Source organism: Saccostrea cucullata, unplaced genomic scaffold, assembly GCF_032062105.1.
Source record: "Saccostrea cucullata isolate Sc308-1 unplaced genomic scaffold, CSIRO_AGI_Scuc_v1 ctg348, whole genome shotgun sequence".
Taxonomy (NCBI): domain Eukaryota; kingdom Metazoa; phylum Mollusca; class Bivalvia; order Ostreida; family Ostreidae; genus Saccostrea; species Saccostrea cuccullata.
Window position 1 is genome coordinate 149011 of NW_026933269.1, and position 24018 is coordinate 173028.

The 24018-nt window shown below is 32.8% G+C and overlaps 1 protein-coding gene across 9 annotated transcripts in view; it reads left to right on the forward strand.

The window, feature by feature from the left end:
- LOC134237857 (FERM domain-containing protein 4A-like) overlaps positions 1-24018 on the forward strand; it is a 54583-nt gene that overhangs the window by 17553 nt on the left and 13012 nt on the right. For 5 of the 9 annotated variants that reach the window (XM_062720006.1, XM_062720000.1, XM_062720001.1 and 2 more), the window contains exons 2-14: positions 5788-5853; positions 7097-7191; positions 10912-11004; positions 11241-11325; positions 12528-12607; positions 13757-13840; positions 18145-18210; positions 18996-19053; positions 20023-20109; positions 21496-21572; positions 21996-22100; positions 22738-22879; positions 23273-23423. In XM_062720006.1, coding sequence (XP_062575990.1) covers positions 5788-5853; positions 7097-7191; positions 10912-11004; positions 11241-11325; positions 12528-12607; positions 13757-13840; positions 18145-18210; positions 18996-19053; positions 20023-20109; positions 21496-21572; positions 21996-22100; positions 22738-22879; positions 23273-23423 — 1189 coding nt within the window. Of the gene's footprint in view, positions 1-536; positions 867-1060; positions 1400-4314; positions 4457-5787; positions 5854-7096; positions 7192-10911; positions 11005-11240; positions 11326-12527; positions 12608-13756; positions 13841-18144; positions 18211-18995; positions 19054-20022; positions 20110-21495; positions 21573-21995; positions 22101-22737; positions 22880-23272; positions 23424-24018 lie in introns of those variants that run through there. The other 4 variants (XM_062720007.1, XM_062720005.1, XM_062720004.1 and 1 more) reach the window with 4 other exon arrangements.

The window sequence follows — 24018 nt, forward strand, 5'->3', positions numbered from 1 at the left end:
GTCAATTTATTCAGGGCGTAGGGAGACAGCTTGTGTATTCATCATTATTATGTGATGTTTTGGTTTGTGGATGATGGTATGATTTAAGGACATCAATGAATATTAGTTATCTCTCAAGGTGTGTGCTGTATTTGAGGTCGTTATCTCCAAAAAATTTTTTTTGCTGAAGCTGATGTCTTGGTGTCTCGGTACATTGCAGCTTGAAGAATTGTTGCTTTCCTAAAAATTAAAAAAGTGGTGCTAAGGCTTGAGTTTGCAAAATTTTGTTGTGTGTTAAAATTGTGAAATATTTGAAAATTGACAGAAAAGATGTATCATTCAGATGAAAATGAAATAATCGCCTAACTTCATTGACTCGTCACAAAATTTGTGTGGTATCTTGGTAAAATATTCATAATCAGATTGAAGGAATTTCAGTTTCTGTGTTTATCATTTTCCTTGGAAGAAATGGAATATAACTGGAACATTGTTGAATATCACATGTGAGAATTTTTGCAACAGATGAAATAAAAAAAAATAAAAAAATCGTGAGTATACAGTTTTGGGAAAGAATTTCTGGGACACAATTCTACATGTTCAGATGGGGAGTCAGATTTTGAGATGAGGGGGTGCCTTACTAACAGATGAATCAGAGATTGCGAAAAGATGACGAGGTTACGATCTCGGCAGTCAGCAGTGATGATGAACAGGTCTTCGTTTTACAACATGCGAGGCCATATGTGTTTTATTCAGTGGCAGCTTGTTTTCAAATGGTGATGTTCTAAAAAAGTTAAACATTTCATTCATTATCCATGGTTTGTGATTTTAGTTGAAGGTGTCCCAATTTTTTTAAAAGGTCTTTTGAGACGGTCCCTTGTCAGTTAAAGGTAGGTACTTTATAATGAAGTGCTGGATTATGACCAAAAAAAATAAAACTAGTATTGTATTTGGGAAGGGACTTTTAAAAAATTGTTATCACAACAGCAGTACTGTGTTTTTTAAGGACTAGAGGGATTGCATTGTCAACAGAGTATTGTGACCAGGGACTTTAATTCGATGTAATGTGTCGTATTGTATATGTGTGATTGTGTTTTCTGTCACTGAGTTCTTTTTAATGACGACAGGAAATTATGCTAGTCTTCTCCACATCCTATCATATTAGTCGCTGAAGCCATTTTACCAAAAGGACGGAAGTTAAGGAGAAATGTACTTGTATTTTGTCTTCTGTGTATTCATGGCCCTAAAATAGCCGCGGTGACAGTTTTACGTCAAGAAATTGAAAAATGAGCATAGAGTTTTTCAGAGTGGATGATAAGCAAAATGTGCACTAAGTCTGCTTATTACCGATGATTATTAAATTTATGTGAGCTATATTGTGAAAAAAATGTCAAAGGCTGTGCGTCGTTTGAGTAAAGTTTGGGTAAGTTTATTTGATAGATGTGTTTTAGAAATCTCATAAATGGATGATTATATTGATACATATGGTAGCTGGGTTTTCAATTAATTAATAAACAAGCAAGTCGTTTTTTCATTTTTTTAAAAAGTCATCTGCATGACTAGAACATATATTAATTAGACTATAAGTTCATTTTCTGGCTTTGTGAATTTTGATTTGACCTGAATTTGTACACTCAAGGCCCCAGGATCATGAAACAGACATAGACTTAATAAGTCATATTTTCATTCAATTGGAAGACATTTATTAGTTTTCAACTTAAATTGTGAGATTAAATTGTTAGATTATAGGCAGTTTTGTGATATGGAATACAAGATAATAGTTTAATTTTGGGTATGGATCTGTTTGACTTTATTACTACATGTCATCTCAGTGCAAGATGCAGATTTTGACCTAAACTTTAAATGTTTCATGATCTTGGGGCTAGTAGGAAACTTATAATAACAGTATGAATGTGATGACACAGTAGGCTTCTTCATGTGATGTATCAGCATATGAGTTACTATGACACATTTATTTTAAAACTCGTGTGTTTTATCTTTCTTCCACTTAAAAAATATCTTTACTATGAGGGTATATATTATGATGAGGGTATACGTTAACTTGAACTGCATACACTGCAGTATTCTGCAAGCGTTGTGAGATCATATTGATCAAGATATTTTGAAATCTGAAAAAGATCAGACTTCTTGATGTCCATGTACATTTAAATGAATATTATTTTTCAAACAATGGTTTGGGATTAGGTTTATAGTTATGCACTGGAAAAAACATCACATTGAAACATGTATGTAATGGTAATGACAATATTGCCTCTTGCTTGAGAGGCATGGAACTATGAATTCATTAATTCAGCTAATTAAGCAATCTTGTTCAACTTGAAAATCTTGACACTGACAGGGACTTGCGAGTTAATAAATCAAATTAAACTACTTGAAAAGTTTAAAAGCAGACTAACAAATACTAACATGGATTTGGAAATAATGGTATTACTAAAAAAGTCAAAATGAAAACAGGAACTGGGACAAGTTATAGAGCTTTATGTAAATCAGACAAGGAATTACAATTCTGTGTTTACCCCTCTGTGAATGAACTCTCTAGATAGGAATAGAATGTATGTAAATAGTTAAAGTGTGTTAACATTCCATGAACTCAATGATAACATGATTTATTAACAAAGTTGTTTTATAAAAGGTGAGGTGTATGTCACAGATAATGGTATTGATATAAAACTCAGATACACAATCCATATCATACCAATACACAACATTTCAGATGTATCATTGAATTGATGAAGGATGTTTCATCATCAATAAAAAAAAAATTAAGTACCTCATTGAGATAAAAAAGCTCTCAAATAGGATTGTTTTTTTTTTTTTTAAGGAGTAATATTGCATGTTATGAATTTATAGATGTGTAATTTTATTGAGGTGAAATTGTCTGTCAGATTTGAATACATGACAATTGGAAAAAATAAATGAATGTGTCTGGGCAGATTTCTTTTATGAAATGAAATATGACTTTTTACATAGCGACCATTAACAAGGTTATTAAGGTGTGTTCTTCATGAGAAGTCCATGGAGATGTTTTGTTAAGAGTTCAGACACACAAAATCAAAATTTAATGGAACCAAAGAACATGTAATATACATTTTAACTACAGTATCTTGAACACTTGTGTCTCAAAAACCGTCTACCGGCCAAAGTGACCGCTTCAGTTGACAAAAATGCCACTTCAAATTAAAAAAAATCAAAGTTTGATTGTTGTAAGGTCTACAGAATCAAAGCCTGTTAAAATTCATCTCTAATCCTTTGCTTTAAAGTAAAGGGAAAACACTGACCAAAGAATATGATATACTACAGTCGAACTTCAGGATCTTGAATACCGATATCTTGAATACATTCAAGATATGTCAAAAGCCATTTGGAAGTCCAAACCCCCATATTTTAACCTTGATGCATCTCAAATCCTTGAATATTGAGAACTGTTGAGTTTCAGATAAACAGGTTAGACTGTACCGAGTATATTCATTTACAGTAAACACTCTCTATCACACTAGGAGGTAAATTGAATCCAACTTCAGTGTTTTTCTTCAGCCTGGCTTCTGAATTAGGTAAAAATTCTTCTCATTGTTTGAAGGTCTTACTGTAATCATGTAAACAGCTGATGATGAAAGTCTTCTACAGCTTATTAGCTCAGGCAGGACTTGTGTTTCCTTAATCTCATTGTCTGACCAGATTCCTGACTGTTTTCTGTTGTTCAAACAGCTTTGTTCTGTGATGCATTGGTAAATTGGCTTGTCTGATGGTGCTGTTAATCACAAAATGCTTTGTTAAGCCTTTATTAAAACATATGCTCAGTAAACATTGTAGAGATCAAGAATCCTCCTGTTTCTTTCTCCTGAAACATTCCATTTTATTTAGATCACCTGAGATAAATTAATTTGAATCTTAAAAGGTGTATTGTTGAGTCTGTGCCACCTTAAAATCTTTCCTTTCAAAAACAAATTTAATATAGGAATCTACAAATACACATTAAAAAAATTAAATTGGAATATTGCTTTTGCTTCAAATATATATTAATTACAAATTTAAAAGTTCTCATATGTAAAGGAATTAACTTTTGGTATATTGCAAAAATGATTATACACTGTAATATAAAATATGGAACATGCAAGAGAAACTCTAAAGATAGGGGCCATTGATGTATATATATCTTCATTGTTTGGTTTTTGTCAGTGCAATGCATCTAAAGGTGTATTGCTGCACGAACACCTAGGTATTTATGACTGTATACAAGTTTTATGGACACCCTGCACAAATGTTCATAACATTACACTGCAACACAGATCAAGTTACCATTCCAAACTTACATTATATAAACATGATAAAGGATACACATTTTTCTCACTGATAAAATATGGAGGTCATTTTTTCATTTTAAATGATGGAGAGAGAAAGCAATTCCCTTGGGCAGCTGAGTTTTTACTGGTATGGACATAATAATCATCTTCATGAACAGGTACTCATGGCTTTTTAAAAAAAATGTTTTTTGGTCTTTTCTGGTTTATGTGCAAATGACTCATTCTGTCAAACTAGGAAGTCAAATCAGGTTTTGCTGCATTATTAAACAAAATTATATTTAGCATTTTCAATGTGAATTTAGAATTTCAATAATTTTGATGTACCAATATGGCAATTGTGTACATTTACATGTAGGCCCTAACATTGGCACTCTAAGTTCAAGATGGCAGTCAAATTTAGCTTTGTTGTGTAAAATTTCCAAGGTTATTTCATTTCTGTTATTCAAGGTATATCTCTGACATTTCTATATAGAGTGATTCCACTTGATAGTATTGTTTGAAGTGTTGGAAACTGATCATTCTCCTGTTATTAAAGTGACTGTTGGAAAAGACTCTTCAATTACGCCATCCTGCTTAAAATTTTAGTCTTGAGCATGGGGGAATTAAGACAAGAACTTTTTAGATTGATGTAAAAGCTATTTGTTTCATCTTGAAAAATACATGTACAGTAGCACTATTTGTATTTAAACTGAAAACAATTTCTCTTCACAGCTTGTTAATTGTTGTGATTTCGTCAGACATTCTTTTTATTCTCTGTCCCCTTATGCAGAATTTTGCTTTGAAGACTTTAAAATAATGCCTACCTTTCACAATTGCATTATCCCCAAAAATTTGTTGCATGATAAAAAGAAGTTGTTTACATTCAGTCAATAGAATACAGTCAAACCTCTTTATCTCAAATTCAGTGGGATGAACAACATTGAGAGTTTTGAGGAATTGCCATGATTACAATATCCAGTCTAAAAATTCTTATAAAGAATCAGTGAAGGATTATGTCTTCCAAATCACTTCGACATATCCCTGGTATTCAAGATATTAGTGTTCAAGATTCCAAAATTCAACTGTAAAGATGTTAAAAAGTTTCTGAAGTATTGAAATGATACATGTATTGCATAAATTGGATCCCTAGAAGTTAAGATATACTCGTAATAAGTTTTCAGTGAATCTGAGATCAGTTCTGTAAAACAATTACTTTACATGCAAATTTACCAGACGCGACATAATGTTGAACTTGCCATAATTCTTATGGCATATCATTGTGTGCATCTGTTTATTAATTGTCCACTGGGTTTTAAAGAAGATCCATATTCATTTCTGCAAGACTAGACAATGAATAATAAGCTGTCCCTTTGAATTTCTGTTAATGGATGGAAGCATGCATTGTTACAATATATCTTATTTGATTTTGGGAGGTTTAAACAATTTTCCAGATATCAATATACCTATAGCACGAAATATTTACATGTGTATTGTTTTCCTTTACTTTCAGATGAATGAAGGTCGTAAGAGTCAGATAGTACTGCCAGACGAGCGACGACTTGACCTTCTGATCCAGGTAAGAATGAATTAACAGTCGAGAAATTTAAAACAAAGAACAAGGAGTGACAAAAAAATCTGGCCCACTAGCATACTGAGGGATCGTTTACTGCTTGGATAGTCATATATATAGGGACTGTCTCCAAAGTGTGTAAACATCTAAAATTGATATGAATTTTGATATGAATTTTGATATTTTTTGTAAGAAATTGATGAATTCGCTATGACTTTTGTCAAATTTGGCTCTTACAAATGTAGCTGATAATCATTATTGAACATTACCTTTGAACATGTTGTCAATGAGATCTAAATATTGTAGGCTCAAAATTTTGCTGAGTTTGCAGATGGAACTTTTGAACTTAAAGTGATATATGGTTCAGCAGGTTTAATAGAGGACAGCAAATTTATTAAGTTCTCAGAGATAAAGAAATGAAATAATTGGACAATAGTAAATTAGAGAAGATAAAAATGCTCAAAAATAATTTTATCAGTTGCTGTAAAATGAGTTGAAAAATGTCAAACACTATCGGGAAAAAAATCTTATTTGCAAAATGTCATTGAGTAATTTCAAGACCCTGTTTGTACTTTAACTTTTTAAAGTTCCAGATAACTTTAGAATCGTTATTCCATTAATTTTTTTGGAAATATATAAAGGAAGATCAGCAATATTTTGTATGAAAAAATCACAGTCTGTCAGTATCAATTTGACCTCAATCTAGAGAGCTAAGAAATAAGATACACATTATTCAAGACCCCCTGTACTGTTTAAATTGATGGTGGCACAAATTCTGAGACAGGATTTGTTGCTGCGGTATTTTTCTCAGGCACTCAGTGTTCACTATATTCTAATGAACGGATGTCTGGAGAGATAGGGGCACTATAAATACCAGGTACTTAGAATCTAAGTCTGCAGACGATAGAGGTTGTCTTGTTACAGTACCAGCTAGTACACTGTAGCAGTACTTACTACTATTACTAAGGATGTGCTCTTCCTGCACATACGGTTACATTTTTACCTGGCCAATCAGACCTTTACCATAAAAAATATAATAATGTATATGAAATGATTTAAAAAAAAAAAATTTTGATGTATTTTGAAAGTATCATTTTATCTATCTTATTTTTAAGTGCATTTTTTGTTAAGATAACAAAATGAATATTTCGTGACAGGCAGAGTTAGGCTTGCCTGGATGTATCACCAATAGAGATAAGCTTGTAGGAGTTATCTCTCTTTGCATCATATTTTTTTCCTTCCTTTTCAGCCCAAGTTAACATCTAGGGACCTTTTAGATCTTGTGGCTTCCCATTTCAAGTTAAAAGAAAAAGAATATTTTGGTCTATGTTATCAAGATGACACGTAAGTATAAGTGTTCTGTGAAATCACTTTAGAAACAAATTGTTTTATGATGAGACTTTAAGGAAGAAAAAAGATTATGTGACTGTAATGGACAAAATATTTTGGGAGAGACTCATTTCTAGTGATATATATACAGATAAACTGTCTGTTCAGTTGGTATCAAGTGTTTGCATCTTGAGTAGTTTTGTTAGCTAAAATGCAAGTAAAATAGTGTTGTGTTACAAATTTACATAATTGTCAAACAGATCTCTAGTCTGCTCTAGACAAATTCATGTGAATGTCTTTAAAAGAACCTGTTGAAAGTAGTAAAAGTGGTAATTAAGGATTCATAAGCTTTGAATAAGATGTGGCCTAGATAAAGATTTGAGAGGGTCAATTACTTTAATTGGAAATTAAATCGGAAACCATTTCCGGAAACTGTTTTCACTGAAGCTGAAAATGAAGGCCTCGTCTGGCCGATGCATCTCTATTGAAACCTGGGAAAGAAAAGAAAGACCTTATTGTGTAGACAGATATTTAATCCCCACGAAAAAGTTAGAAACTCAGTCGAGCATCACTATTGCTGGAGACGTAGGAGCAGGAAAATGTTAGAGCACTTAATGATTATAAGTAGTGGTATAGCCACCCATATCTTAACAGGACAAGGGGGTCTGATTCATACCTGTAGGGAAAACCCTGATAGGTAAGCATGCAGAAGGGGGAAAAGGTTATAGATTAGACTTAGAAAGGGGGATCTAAGAGTCTCCCTAACATATTAGCAGGGCTATAGAAATGTATATATATGTCTATAGGAAATCCAAGATACATTGTGTAGGTAAGCATGGGAAGGACCCGGAAAGGGTCATACATAAAATGTGGAAGGAGGGGGTCTTAGAGTCTCACCAATATAGGATCATGACAAGAGAGAGATCCAGTTCATGTCTGATTGATAAAATACACAGAGAGAAGGTCATGTCTCTAGGGATGTAAGAGGTAGTTGGAGAATTTATTTTTTAAGTCGCCATTGATCATGCTGATACCTGGATAGCTTGTTACGTATCAAGATACAGGGGGAGGGGTGTCAGATTATTATCTTTGGGGTAAGACAAAGTGGAACATAATAGATTACGGATAAATGTAGTGTGAGGGTAGGAATAGGAGGGGAAGGTCTACTTGTAGCTGCTGAGATTCAGTCTTGATCAGTTTATTCTGGGGGGTATCAGACAAGTATTAGAGACACCAGAACCCCTCAGTGGGGGAAAGGTATGCTAAGGGTCAAAGGATTTAACACTGTTCTGAGGCATAAGATTTCTTTGACACGTGGAGAAGTGTCAAATTTTGTTTGGTATAGCAGGTATTCAATGTAGAAGTGCTTTGGATTAATTCCTAACTAATTAGTATTAGTAATTAACAATGTCTCATGTGTCTGTGAACAGTAGACATGAGACCATGTTGGAATGTATAGCTTGATTGGATATTTATGTATTGGTATATATATATATTTATGCATACCAACACCTGTGAGCTTTTAATAAGATTTGCAAAATATGCATTCCTTTCATCAAGACTTTATAATCACGTGTGTACCTAATACATGTGCCAAAAAATTTCAAAATTGTTTAAATTTGGAAAGGTGTGCTAGCTGGCAGTAATAACTTTAAAAGTGAAATTTAAAGCTAGATTTCCCCTTTATCTACATGTACAATAGTTACAGCAATAATATTTCTGTTGTGCATGGTATTGGAGTCATATGTTATTTACCCTTTGACATCAACATTCCAATCATAAGTTTGAAAATTCCTGTATATAAAAAAAATGTAATTTTAAATATTCCAAGCATAAAATTATCTGGAGAAAACAGGTCCCGTGAACTGAGTTAGTAATTACAGGACTTGTGTACCAGACAAAAGTACACATTTACTATAGAAACAAAATTATGAATCATTTACATATCATGTTTTTATTATCATTACACCCTTAATGTTCATTGACGTCACCTACAAGATGTGGTTTGTACTGATAAGCAATGAATGAAAACATCTTAAATCTGATTGGATGATAACAGTGTGACATAGCTTTCTGTGGCTGGATTTTGTGAATGAGTATAAGATAGTAGGAATTGGATACTTGACATAGTCACTGGTTTAAGTGGTTGTCCACTATAGAGCTACTTTCATTGTTGAATTAAGGGGAATTTTGTTTCCTTTCTTAGTGGATGTGCTAATAGATTTGTTGTGGTGGCCAGGGCAGTTGTTTGTACGCGATTTCTGACCAACACCTACACACGACACTGTATTGTTAGGAAGATAGGACTTATAAACCAATGTTGTGAACTGTGTGTGACAGATTTGAGGAATTTTAAAAAAAAATCTCTAGCAATTAGCAAAGGATAAAATTGCAGGTAGGAGATTGGAATGCACATTTTTTTTCTTACCAGGTAGAAGTCTTTTATAAGTTAACTGATGATTAGAACTTAGCATTACAATCATAAATTCAAGATGATGATTCCTAGAATATGGCATGATTTATGAAGTTGACAACCCCTGTCTTAACTAAAGAGAGAATTTATAACTTAGATGTTACTGAGTTAGGGAATTTTACCTATAAATCAGAGTATTATTATACAGGACATGAGTATGATGTGTAAAGAATACTGATGTACTAACTGAACTAACCTGATGACCAGTGAAGATCATTATATAGTCATTCAGTACAGCAGGTTTTATTGTGTCTATGAAATTTCATCACTTTTAGTTTAAAACTTTTAATTTTCTGTACTTTATGCATATACATGGCTATTTGTCATATTTGAAGAAGTAATATTCTTAGGCACATTCATTTTGTTAAAGTTTACATCCATAAATCACGATTGTCAATGAGAGTCCATACACCTAGAGCTGCAATGTAGTCCCTCCCTCGAGACTATAAATTCAGTTTTCTCTGTGAAGGGACGTGACCTTGGATGAAAGAGAGAGTCTGACCTTCATGACCTTTACAAGGTCACAGGGCTCAAATCCTCTTTGTGTCTGTTAATGTAAACAGATGGAGGGCATTCCAAGGTCATGTGATAAATGCTTGTGTCTCCTTGATGTGGCGTTGTGTAGAGGTTATAATAGTCTTGGGCGGGACTACCATTTGAAGTTGACTAATTCTTTTATCTGCAACTTTTATTATTTTTGATAAATACATGTATGTTTTTGAGATTTATGATGTCCTTGAGGGTACTTAATTTTGATTTAAAGTCAGTGGATTTTGTTTTTCTCCTGTTAGAATAAAATGATTATTATGCTAGAAAGAGAAAGAGGCCTTTTTATTATGGAATTGTAACCTCCTCAAGTCATGTTAGCTCGAGATATTCATTGGGTTGAGAAGAGAGAAAAATTCAACTTGTGTTTTCGACATGTACAATGTGCACTTTATACACACTTGCGTTTTTTGCTTGTTCGACTGTAGTCTGGATGAATCCTTAATTAACAAAGTATTGAGTGCTTTATCTCTAAGCATGCTCGATTGGTCAGACAGACAGACTGTTTAAATGACCAGCCAAGAAAAACCTGCATTAACATGCTTTCTATAAACTACATATGGTTGTACATGGTCAATTGGCCGAACTCTATTGTGAATGATTAAAGGAATGTTTGTACACTAACAGGTATATATGTGTGTTAGAAATGTATGGCCCCAGTCTTGTTTGATTATAAGGGCGGTATGTATTATACCTGACTTATTTTCTATTTACAGCGGGCACCAGAATTGGCTGAATTTAGAAAAGAGAGTTTTAGAACACGAATTTGTCCGCAGGGCTGGAACACTAGTTTTAATTTTTGCTGTTAGGTTAGTATAATTTTGCTTCTTTATTTATTTATTATTTTTTTTGGAAAAAGAGGTTAACAGAATTGATGATTTCAAAATTGTTTTGAAATCCTTAATCTAAAGGAAAATTTATTTATTATATATTAGTATAATATTGTATATAAAATTTATACATTTTAAAGTTTCAGATTAAGTAAAAACATCATGCATGATCATGGACTTTATATATTTAAACTTCAGTTTAACTTCTTTTGCAGGTTTTATGTTGAGAGTATAGCCTCGCTGAGAGATATTCAGACTGTTGAAGTTTTTTTCTTAAACGCCAAACAAGCAATATTTAAGGTGAGTTCACTTCCAGCTCATCTGAGCCCAAGGCTCAAGTGATCTTTTTCAGATCAAAATTTGTCCTTGACCATCATCAGTGGCACTGTCATCCTAAATGCCCATCTTTCCCAATAACAGACAAAATTTGGAAGATTGACAAATATTATATGTTTAATTCACTTGGGAAAAAATCCAACTTCCTCTCCTAAAACACAAAACATTGTGATTGTTAATTCATTTTGTTCGTTAGAGATAAATTGCTTCATGTTTAAAAACTGAAATATGTGCAACTAGCACTTCCTGCCTGGAAAGAGAAAATCTAGCAAAAAATTGACAGTGATTATTAGTTTGATTGAAGACTGCAATATTGGGAGATGGCTCATCTCCAAAAATTTGGAAATGTATTTACTCCACAGCATAAAGTGCTTAAAGTTCTCACTAAACTTGATGGAGTGTGAAATGTTAAACTGTTCCCAATTCATTACCATACAATTTGTAGCATTGAAGTCATTTTGAATGAACTTTCAAAGCAGATATTCAAGTCCTAATTTACCTCAATGCATGTGAATTTGGACATATGATGTATTTTATGATTTTTAGAACATTTAAAGTTTTAAATTGTTTTCAGCAAATTTTACTTTTGTAGTTGTCATTAAAAAACTGCAGATTTTCTCCCTAGAAATTTTATATAAAACAAATCCTTCACCCTAGACATCCCCTAATCTCATACACAAGATTCTGCAATGGTAAAAATCATTTGTAGACCAGATTTTCCCATCTGTTCTCTATCTGTATATACATATTACAGCATAATAAGAACAATGGGTTAAAATGTTACCTGCTTTATTTGCATGCAGATATGTCATCTTGTAAACACACAAGATTATACGAACCAAAAACATAATTCATATGGTCTTTTATGAAGTATTTTAAAGATCAAAAAAGTTGTATTGTTTGAACTCTAGCATGCATGTAAAATTTGGTGTTTGATGTATGTACCATCAATATTTAAGTTTTATTTGACAAGCCAGATAAAAAATTTATCAATGCTCAGAACCCACCTAAAATATTGTCATTTAGCTGGCTTGTCAAACAAAACTAATACTGATGGCACATACATCACACACAAAATTCTAAATGCATGCTCGAGTTCAAACAAATATGATGGATGGATTTTAGAAGAGAATAGAAGGATAAAAATTGTTGTTGTATGTTGACAGGGGCAGATAGAGTGTGACAGTGAGACGATATTTGAGTTAGCAGCCTATGTTTTACAAGTCACTCATGGAGATTACACCAGGTAAGGGAAGTAAATATGGAAAGTATCATGCAAAGGGGGATAACCGATTTTGAGGAGTAAAAAATTTGAATATATATATAACAAAAAATTTTGAGTGTAAAATTTTGGCTCCCCATTTAATGTGAAAATCCAAACAGATTTGAGATAGGTAAAATAACTAAAATGAACCATACCTGCCATCTAGATTAAAATCAGTATTGGTTTTGATATATTGCATGTACTAATAAGAGAAAAGATGATAAACATGATAAATTGAGCCAGTTTTATCAAAGAAAATACTGCAAAATAAAATCTGCATACACTATAATGTGATAGATGAAGCATATGTTTGAAAAATTGAATGTTAAAAATTGTATTTGGATCAACATGTTTGGTTATAATTTCTAACAATTTGACAACACTTATTGACCCTAGTTGTTTCACCTGCAAACCTACATTTTGTGTACTTTTGGTCATTTCTCAGACATTAACATGTCTATCACTTAGTATGTAGACTGTCATAGGAAATGATCTTCACTTCAGCTGCTGTTGTTGGTTAACCATCAGTGCACCGTATTGTCTCAGCCCTTCAGTGTAATATCACATGTTCTTGCACACAGAAGGAAATTGAAATCTGCTTTATGTGTGGCTCTGGATTTCAATATGATATGATATAATTTGTCTCACAAATTCTAGATTTAAAAAATAAATAAGCTGTAAAAAGAAAAAAAAAATATGTACAAATTAGAAGTAAAAAAATACGATTCCTTGTTGCTGATAGGACTTTATTTTCATTGATAAACTTTTAAGATCCTTTTTCAAAGAGTTTTAATCAAAACATCTGACATTTGAGTCTTCATCAAACAAACTTAATCTAGGGCTAAGGAGATAGTTGATTATTTCTGTACAAATTAGCAGCAGGTATTGGCGAACATGCTACTTTGCCCTGCAAGTGGTGACCTATATAGCCTCACAAAAAAGTCAGTGAAGGACTGATTAAAGTGTGTGTCTTTAAGATAACAGCATTCAAGGAAGAGTTCTGACAAGTTTTAAAGTATTTGTAGTTTTCTGTTTCTTTTTTTTTTTTTTCTTTTTTAATTTTTTTTCACATGCATCTTGAATTGTATATGTTCATTGTAAATGGTCACTAATTTGTTTTATTTTTTGTAGTGATGAAAATGCTAGACATGATCTCAAGAAGTTACCTGTAATTCCTACCTATATACTGAGGGAGCACCCCTCTATACAGTACTGGTAAGTATAGTACTATAAGTACTGAGGTGTACATGAGTTTTGTAAAGAAGTAGTACCAGGAAATGCCAACATTGCATATATGTATAAGTGATAATCCAGAAGTGAGTTGTATCATATAATCTGAGACATTTTCATTAAAAAAAAAAAATAGGATGCAGAAATATTTGAAAGACAGATTTTTGGAATTTTGCAAAATTTAACACATGAAATGTCATGCAACTATGGAACGGGAGTAAGGAAATATCACTTTTACCAATAAATTATAATAGAAGTGTGCAGATAGAAAAATTATCTATTTAAAGACAATTTAGTGTTAATCATGGGTACAGCTTTAGAATAAATGTTGATGATAGTATTGTGAGTTCATGTACCTATCTTGGATTGCAGTCAACAGATATCGTTGGCCGATCCAAATGTTACTGTTGTGTGTGAAAACTTAATAGTTCTGGTGCGATGGGAAGAGAGGCTTTAGGATCGATCACAGATAGTTGTTTAGCTGGAGATTGTTATACAGGGAAATTGTGATGCAGTTTTGAGAGCAATTAATGTTTCGGAACACAGCTGTATTGGTGCGTTGCTGTAATCTGCATGTTGTAAATTGACAAAAAGGATGCATCCATACTAGTTTCCAGGGAGAGAAATTGGGAAGAATTTTCAAGGTTAGGGCAGTAAATATTGATTTTGACTTTTAGTAATGGTGTTATGGTGAAGCTGCAAGAACAGGAAAAAACATAAGGCTGGTTTCCTTTTCTTGTCAAGACCACTGTTTGCTAATTTCTGCAGATTTTGTGGAAGAAAAATCAATTTTCGGTGCTGCATTAATTGATGTGTCATAGATGAGAAAGAATAATCAGACATTATTATGTCGTGAATTTCAACAGCAGTCTCTCTGTTGCCTGAAGAAATTTACAATCTCACATGTTAAAGATCTGTTGCAGAGGGATTTTATATTTTATTTTGGAGATTCATTCAGTTTTTGTGCAGCTGTTTGAAACATTACAAAAGGAAGGATTAAACTGTTGGTGAATCCTAAAGTGTATCAATTGAAGGTATTGTAAAATTGAAAATTCTGTAATGTTTTATAGAGAATGCATTCTCATGGATGTTCCTGCATGGCAGCATGTGCTTACTTTAAACACTGTTAAATGTATCATGTCTTTGTGTGTAAAAGGGATAAAACCCTGGGAAATTTAATGTGAAACACATCTATACCTTTACTATAAAGGAAGTGGGGTATAAAAGGAGGGTGGGATGGCCAGGGCCCCCCTGCTGGTTATGTTTACCTGGCCACAGATAGCTGATAAGTGGCTCTGTGTTCCCCCCACAGGGGGTCGTAATGGCATGTGTTCTAATTAACCCAGAGCATTAAGACCTGGCCGTATTGAGGTGTGACATTTTCATCAATTTAATATTGATTTAGTCCGATGACCGATTTTATGGTTCATTTGGTTAATTTGTGTTACCTAGTGTGTGATAGGTAGCCCCCAATGGCAATATAATAGACATACTGTAAAGAGAGCATGTACAATTTGTAACATTGATCAGGTTTCCTTGTTTTCCAGAGATTTTACATTAATTTCCTTGTAATTAGATTGAATTAAGTAAAGTTTTATGACTTCGCTTAATAATTTTAATTGCTTGTCAATGAAATATTAAAATTTGTTTTAGTGCATTTTTGACATAAATTTTCTAAAAAGTAACATACCAGTATACATATAGTTCAACTCTATCAAGTGCCATTTCCCATTTTCCTTTCAGTGCAACATTTAAAAAAAAAATAATGATAAAAGATTAAAAAAAAAACAGCAACTTCTTGCAGTAGCTTTTGAAGGGGGGAAAAGAGAGAGCAGCCAATTGAATAATGTTTACAATCTAGTGTTATCAGATACAGGACTCTCCTCTAAAAAATGTAGCAGTATAAAGATAAGATTCACAGCTTTCTAGATAACATTACAAAAATCTCTTTCCTAGTGGGAGGCAGGCAAACTTCTCTGCTGCAAAATGAAATATTCGAAAATTCAAACTCGCAATTTACCCAAATCTTGGAAGTTAACTGCACTTTAAATGCGATTCATGACAATTTAAGTTCAGTTGTGGTGATTTTTAATCTCTTCTGATATTGGTCACATGAATCCTCCCTTTTCCCAGTACTTATAAAAGTGCATAATATCTCAATTTATTGCAGAACCCAGAGTGCTTAAAATGTTAGATATTTGTCATAATTTCAGTGTGATGTCTCTATATTCCAACACTTCAGTTCTATTCAAAACTTCAAGGATCTTGGACAAAATCATGCATCTACATGCTTTAAAAAAACTTGTGACATATTTCTTTGGGGAAAATTGCTTACAATTGATTAGCAGAGATATTAAAACTGAAGTGTCTAGGACATGTGAATTTTAACTTAGCATATAGAAATCAGCCCTGAGGGACGATGATACAGCTTATGTAAACTTCAGCAGCTATAGGGCAGGAAATGAGGATTTCTATTTGTTCCTGTATAATCTTTAGGATGCAGGCAGGTGCTCCCTAATTTCCTTTGGTGTCATACTTACTGTTTAAATGGGGGTGAGGGCAGATAGTGGGGTAAGATTAGGTTCAAAAGAAATGTCAAGGGTTATAATTGGCTAACCACACATCACCCCCTCTCAGCAGTTTGCACATGTTTATATGCAATGGGGATGAAAACTTCTTGAATGTGTTTCTTGAAAAAACATTTTCAGAGATGAAATCAAGAATTTCAATTATCAGTTTAGAGCAGGGGCTCATGGTTTGGAGGTTATCTTTAAGAAAGATCTGATTATTTTCCTCCTGAGTATCTGAAGCATCAATAAGGGAACCTGCAGTTAAAACTTGGTGAAGTTTGGGTGAACTCAGATCAGAGGGAGAAAAAAACTGGATGTTTTGGTGAAACTCTTCTTATTAGCCAATAGGGTCTTTTCTGTGGATGGTGAATTCATTTGCTAAGGAAAATAAGGTCCTGAAATAAGTCAAGTGTTAAACTTACATAAAGAGGATATATAAAAGAATGTTGTAATTGTTACGATTTTATCACAAACTGTGATCTGTCTCTCCTAACCTTTGGAAAGAGAGTTACTGTTGATTTGGGCTAAATGTGCTGAAATCTTAGACAGGTACGTGTCTTACCTAAGATCAATCTCTCTCCTGCCCTGGGGCATCCCTGGGCGGCAGATCATGCGTTTAATCACATTCCTTCGGTATATCGGCAGGTTTAATGACGAGTCCTGATCAATGGACTGATACCGTCCTGTAATCTGGTGTATGTCTGAAATTGTCCAATACAGACATAATTTGTATGTAAATTTGTAGTTTTCTCGGCAAGGATAAAGAGAGGGAAATTTACATACTTTTGTTCTGGGTCAGTTTTCATGATATCATTTTCATTTGGATTTTGACTGAGTTCAGTCGGTAAGTTAAGAAGTAAAACAGTTTTTGTTCATTCATGAGCAATATATTTGAAGTAGAGTTTTTAAAAAAAGAAAACAAAGACATTATGTCGGTATGGTTAAAAGCTGTTTTATTATTTGAATACCGTACAACCTTGGGCTTCTCTTTGTTTGTATTAGGTAAAGTACTAGTGTACACATTTTATGTTTCTAATCTGCTTATAAGGGAACTCCAGTAATTGAACCAAGATGTTTCTTAGATTAAGATTACTTTTATTTCAATGAATCGTTGAAATGAAGGTGTCTCTATTTAAAAAGAATTAAGGAGTGATAGACTGGCCTTTTTGGCAAGTATTGGCCCAGTAGGCTATTTTAAGTCTGCCCAATTTATTTTATAAAGTGGATTTCACTGTTGAGACAGTTTGTCAAAACAGCCGCCCCTAAATGATATGTCCATTTTGTTTATCCGCTATTAATCTGTCACTATTGTGAACTGTTTACTTTATTGTAACTTGAGGAATCTTTCTACTTTTGGATTCTCGCTACCTGTCTATTAACTTGGGGCCACTGCTCTTGAGGATTTTTATCTTTACATACACTCGTGTGTTATTGTTTGCTGATAGGACACCCTGCATTGTTCATTTTTCACTGTCAAGAAGTAGATGTTTTTCTTATTTGTTGTCTTTTTTGGTTTTTAATTATTCAAAGATTCCAAGAGGATATAACGGAAAGATAAAATAGATGTAGAAGGTAGAATATAGGTCCCACTGTTTTATTATCTTAAACATGCAGGAATTCTGAAGTGACACGACTTTTGTCATAAATGTTCATTGCTGTATCAAGTGTTATCTTAATTAAGATGTTAATTATTTATATTAATTATTTTTTCTTTTTTAGTGAAGACAGAGTGATATCCTATTATCAGAAAATAGCCGGATCAACAAGAGGACTCGCTATTGTAAAGTAAGTCAGACTGCTATAATAAATTTTATAAACTGTAAATAATGGGTTTTCTGCAGGCCGAGGTGGGATGGGGGTTGGAATGTAAAATTGTCAATATCCGTGCTTTAGCCATGTAAGATATGCAGAAATGTCAAGGTCAAGTCAAGACATCATGGACATAAGAGATAAAAATTGAAATCAGAAATTTACAAAATTCAGTATGATCTTTTTTGGTAACATGCATATAGTTTCAATGAAATCTCAAGCTTACTAAATTAAGAATCTGGCCTGCTTTTTTGTAACCCCCAAAACATTACATGCATTTGTACATGAACTGACTAGACAAGACTTGTCTTTGGAGTGGTGCTTACTCAGAAATACTGCTCAGTTGAAGTAGATTGAACCCGACAGTTATAAGGGGTTATATATTTTACGTGAAGTGCACCATTGTAAATATGCTTCAAAACACATGCAGTTCAGCATATTTCACAAAGGCTCAATGGCAGTTAAAAGAATTTTTTACAGTGCTGAAATTTTTTCTGTGAATTTTTTTCTGCAAATGCAAAATGTTGGAGTTCTGGAAGAGAATTTTTTGTTATCTTAACATGAATCTGAGATTCATGATTGTATAAGAAATAACTGTCAATTTTCAAGGTTTATAAGAGTATATACATTGGCAGATATTCTAATATTCAGTGATTATTTATCATAACTGGGGTTCTTTCTTATATTCAACTATTAGACTATTCTGATGAAAATTAACATAAACATCTTTTATACAGTTTTACCTTTTCTTTTGTTTGCAGTTATCTCTCTATTGTTGAAAGTTTGCCAACCTACGGGACCCATTACTATGAAGTTAAGGTATATATATTGTTTCATTCAAATCTTAGTTTAAATAATTGGAGTATAAAAATAATTTATTGATAAACAATATTTAATGTAAATAGACATTTATTAAAGTCAGAAGTATCTACAGTCAAACCTTGCTGTCTCGAACTAGATAAGACCAAGAAAATTCTTTAAAGATATCCAAGTATCTGAGGTATCATAAGTTCTTGGGACTTCCAAATCACTTGACATATCCATGGTATTCAAGATATTAGTGTTCAAGGTACCGAAGTTCAATTGTATTTAAGTCGAGCATGTCTAGCATCCCTGTTGGTACATGTAGATTGTAGAGAATGATACACATGAAATGTTAAATAAAAATAGAAGCATATTGAGGGGGAAAGGTCATTATTATAAGACACAGAGGGAAATTGCTGATGATATGTGAAATGGAAGAAGAAGTATATTGAGGGGGGAAGGTCTTTGGCTGTTATAACACAGAGAGAGTTGCTGATGATAATGATCCAACCCAGATAAACACCTGACACTGTACAATACTACAGACACCTGATCAAGAGGAACAGGGGGGCTTATCTCCTCCAGGAATGGGGGGAGATCTCTGATTGCGGGGATCACTTGGAATGACCCCCTCACTTCCTGTCTTACTTGATACTGTAGTTCTGATGCCGTACACTGATAGATGAAAATAGTTTTCACTTTCCTTGTGTGGCATTATGTTCAGGATGTAGAGTTTAAAGTAAAAGTATTCTAGGCTTAAGAATTTGTTTGGATATGTACTGTGTTTTTTGATGAGGTGAATTATTCAGGTATGTTAGATGGTGTAGGTAAAACAAAAGGATCATGCCTTGGGTCTATATGTGTAATTGTGTATCTGTGTAACAGGACAAGGGAGACCACTCCTAATTCCTGTGGACAGATTTCCCTATGTATTTAATATCTGTCTGTCTGTATGTATAATGTCTGGTGTTTGATTTGTTTCAGGATAAGAAAGACCACCCGTGGTGGCTGGGACTGAGTTATAAAGGGATCGCAGTGTACGACAAGACAGACAAAACCACACCCAGAAAGGTACGATGGGAAAAAATAACTTAATTTGTCAATGTGCATTATACGTGTACCAAGAATATCTTATGAAACAGAGGCTAAGGTTATGTGCATTCTGAAAAGTTATCCTATGCTTCACAAAAGATTATATGTAGGATATCAAAATTTAAATGTGACAGTTTTGTTCAACTTTCTTGTGTAAATGTTAAAATTCTATAAACTATGAATGAATGAACAAAATAGACATACCCCGGTAGTATAAGATAAAGTATACTAATTAAGTAAAAAACATTCTGAAGAATAAACATAGTACATGAATTGAAAAATCAAAAATGCACTTTAGAAATATTTGATGTAAATGCTGTAAATTCTATATATACTTTTTTGATAATCACTTTGTGCAGTTCTACCATCTATTTGGATTTTTCTCTAAACTATAATTAATATTCCAATATTCTTTGGTGCCAAGGAAGAAGCTTATTAAATCCAAAGATTGATGTAAACAACATTCAAAGCTGAACTAACAGACATGTAGATCTTTATCACTGTTAACTTGTTTTTGGTTGTATCTAGTAAATCCTGCTTAATCTCTTTAATATAGACATTAATAACATCGAACTAGATGTTTAAATTTAGCCAAGGGCATCTAAAAATAAATTTTCATACACTTCCTGAATTAAAAGTGTTACATGCTGAACATGATGTTTACATCCCTTTTACATGGAATACATACTGAAAAGAGGATAGACTAATAAATAAAGTCATTATTCAGTTATAATTAAACTTTTCGACTGCTGTTGTGCATGTACATGTTTAGGATACTGTGTATATATGGTTTTGAAAGAGGATTTTTTCCATAGTTTTAGGTGCATTGACTTCTTGTGGATTTTTTAGTAGATAATTTATTTTTAATTTTTCAATTCTTGGAAGTTATCAGGAAATGTTTCATTCAAGTGCAAAATTCAATGTAGAGGATTAAGATATTTTTGGAATATCAATTTCTTGTAAAAAAATAAATTTATTCCATTAAGATCTAGCAATTCAAAAATTTTATAGACATGTAAACAAAATTTTGATTAGTTAGAAGAAAAAGAAAAATTAATGCAAACATTTATTTGTTCTTTAAGATTCATAAATATGTAAATGATATTTGACCCTGTCAAATTAATTATGAATTTAGAACTGTCAAAATAGTATTCTGACAGGCACTTTACAGCAAAACAGAATATTTACAGAAAACCTGAATGTAAAACCACAGTGTGAATAAAATTAACACTAGCATTAATATGTGTGGGATTACTAATTAATATGCAGCAAATTGTGAAGAATTTACCTATGGGTTTACTCTTTAAAGTTCAGATCATGGTATTTTTAGTGTGGTATTTTATTTTAGTGTCGGTTGTTTTTCAGGTTTTTAATTGGAAACAGTTGGAAAATCTTTACTACAGGGACAAGAAGTTCTCCATAGAAGTCCACGACACAAAGCGGTAAGCTATAGCCAGGATATGATTGTTCCTTCATTAATTTGGCAGATCTATGTGTTGTGGTAGAAATTAGGCAAAGTGTCACGTTTTGACCATTAATGTTTACAAGAATGCATTCTGAGCTTTATTTATTAGGAAGCATTTTAAATTAATTTTGAGAAATATTTTGTGTGGCATGAAATTCAGATATATTTTTTCCGTTTTTACTTTATGTAGGCTTGTTGACTGTTTTATATATTGAATTTGTAAATTTCCAATTTCTTTGATAATTCTCCATGATTTCATTTAATTTGAAGTTGAATACTAATAATTCATTGATCTATTAACAAATCTCTCTGTGGTCCCCCTTGTATGATCATGGCATGTGTAGGAGTCTGTATAGATTACCGAGTGCAGCTAGTAAGATGAGCATGGTTTGTGTTGTAGTGTTGTGCACACGCTCAGCAGCTTTAACTTGTACGAGGACGCCATACTCGAGCCTCCTGAAGAGTTTGATGAACTCTCAGACGCAATAACTGACCCCACAACTCAGTAAGTAAACTCAGCCCACAACTCACTAAATAAACTCAGCTCAGCACTTTCTAAGAAACTCATTCAAAGGGGCTGCTGCATAAAATTTCAAGAATTCTCAAAGACTGGATCCAAGTAAGATTTCATAATGACTGATCGTAGGAAAGGTCTTATGAACTCACAGGACTTATCTATAGGCAAGATTCGACAAAACTTATATTAATTGATTTCTGAGTAAGATCTTGATTAAATCTCAACACTTATTCCTCCCCAGGAGTATACCATCAAAATTCTTTGTTTGGTGAATAATAATCCACCTTTTGGTATTAAAAATCATTTTGTGTTAAAGTACAAATTGGTACAGAAAAACTAAAGTTATAAATGTAGGACTTAATTAATATTTGTTGATGTGTGTTAAAAACTTAAAATTCTATTTTGATTTAGAAGCATGACTGATGTTTTCATTTTAGTATTTTTATTGATGTTTGTACCTGCTTGGCTTAGTTACTGTGTTCATTGGCACAATTTTTTCAAAGAATTTGATACAAATTTATATATATGCACAAACTTTGATAGAGCAGATGGAAAGAAATAGGAAAGAGACTTGCATCTAACTTACTGATCTGTAGACACTGATCATTTTTCTCTATATTGACAGGGTATCGGTAAGTCGTAGAACCTTTGGACCGGGGAACGTTATCGTCCACTCCTGGTTTGGATCCACTCCTCAGCTGACAAAATGTATCTGGTGTATGGCCGTGGCCCAACATCAATTTTACCTCGATAGAAAACATAATAAGGTAGGGGCAGGCAACTCATACAGAGCACTGCATGCGGGCACTTTTTCTTAAGTTTATGTTTTAGAATGGAGATTATAATAATTATGAAGCAGGGAATTGATTGAAAATTATCTATTATGAATATAAAATTCTCAGAAATATACTTCAAATTTGTACAATTTTCTTGTACTTTTCTTGAGCCAAATATCTTTACCAACAATTGTGCTGAATTTGTTAGTAACGTTTGCTGTTTATTTATGTTAATTGTATTAAGTATGCATCTTTGCACCCTATTGAAAACTAATCAAATTCATTTGAATTAATATTACAATTCAAGGAAAAATATTTTTTACTTCCTTAACATCTCACTTGAGATGTTTAATATACACATTGCATAAGATATTTTTATTTCAGTCCTCATTGTCTCAAGCTCGCAGTGTGAGTGAGATAGCTGCTGAGTTATCTCGCAGCACATCATCATTACAAGGCTCGCTCGGTTCGGACTCGATAAGTCGAAGTGGAAGCTCAGCGAGTTTACCAAGTCTCTCTGCATCAAGGTTTGATCGTAAGTATACTCAGTGTCATTCTCCATAATTATATAAATTTTGTAATTGTGTTCTATAGCATAAGAATTTAAGGATATGAAGCCCTTTGTTTATATTCAGATATAGGTGGATATGATAGTTCCTTAAACATTGAAAATTTAAAGAACCTTTGCAACAGCATCTTTGAGGACAAAGGAGTTATTCTTCCTGTCCCAAACTTCCTTAAGTTGTTAATTACATAAAAAAAGGAAGAAAATTAAATTGTGAATTAATTAAATGGGATTGAATAATTGAAACTTAATTATAAATTAACATTTTTTAAATGGTACATTTTAGAAATTCTGCATCGATATGCAAATTATATGCACAGTTTTCAAGCAGAAGTAAATAATTTTAATTAAAAGATTAAATAAGTACTTGAGTATAATAATAGATTAACTCAATTTTTAAGAAAATTCTTAAATTAAATTATTTTTTAATGACAACATTAAATAATATATTGTAAGCATCATTTAAAATAGAAAAAAAAAATCAGTATTATAAAATTTACATTGGTTACTGCAGAAGAACAGAAATTATAATTTTGTTCATAAACATATTTACCTCAGAAATCAG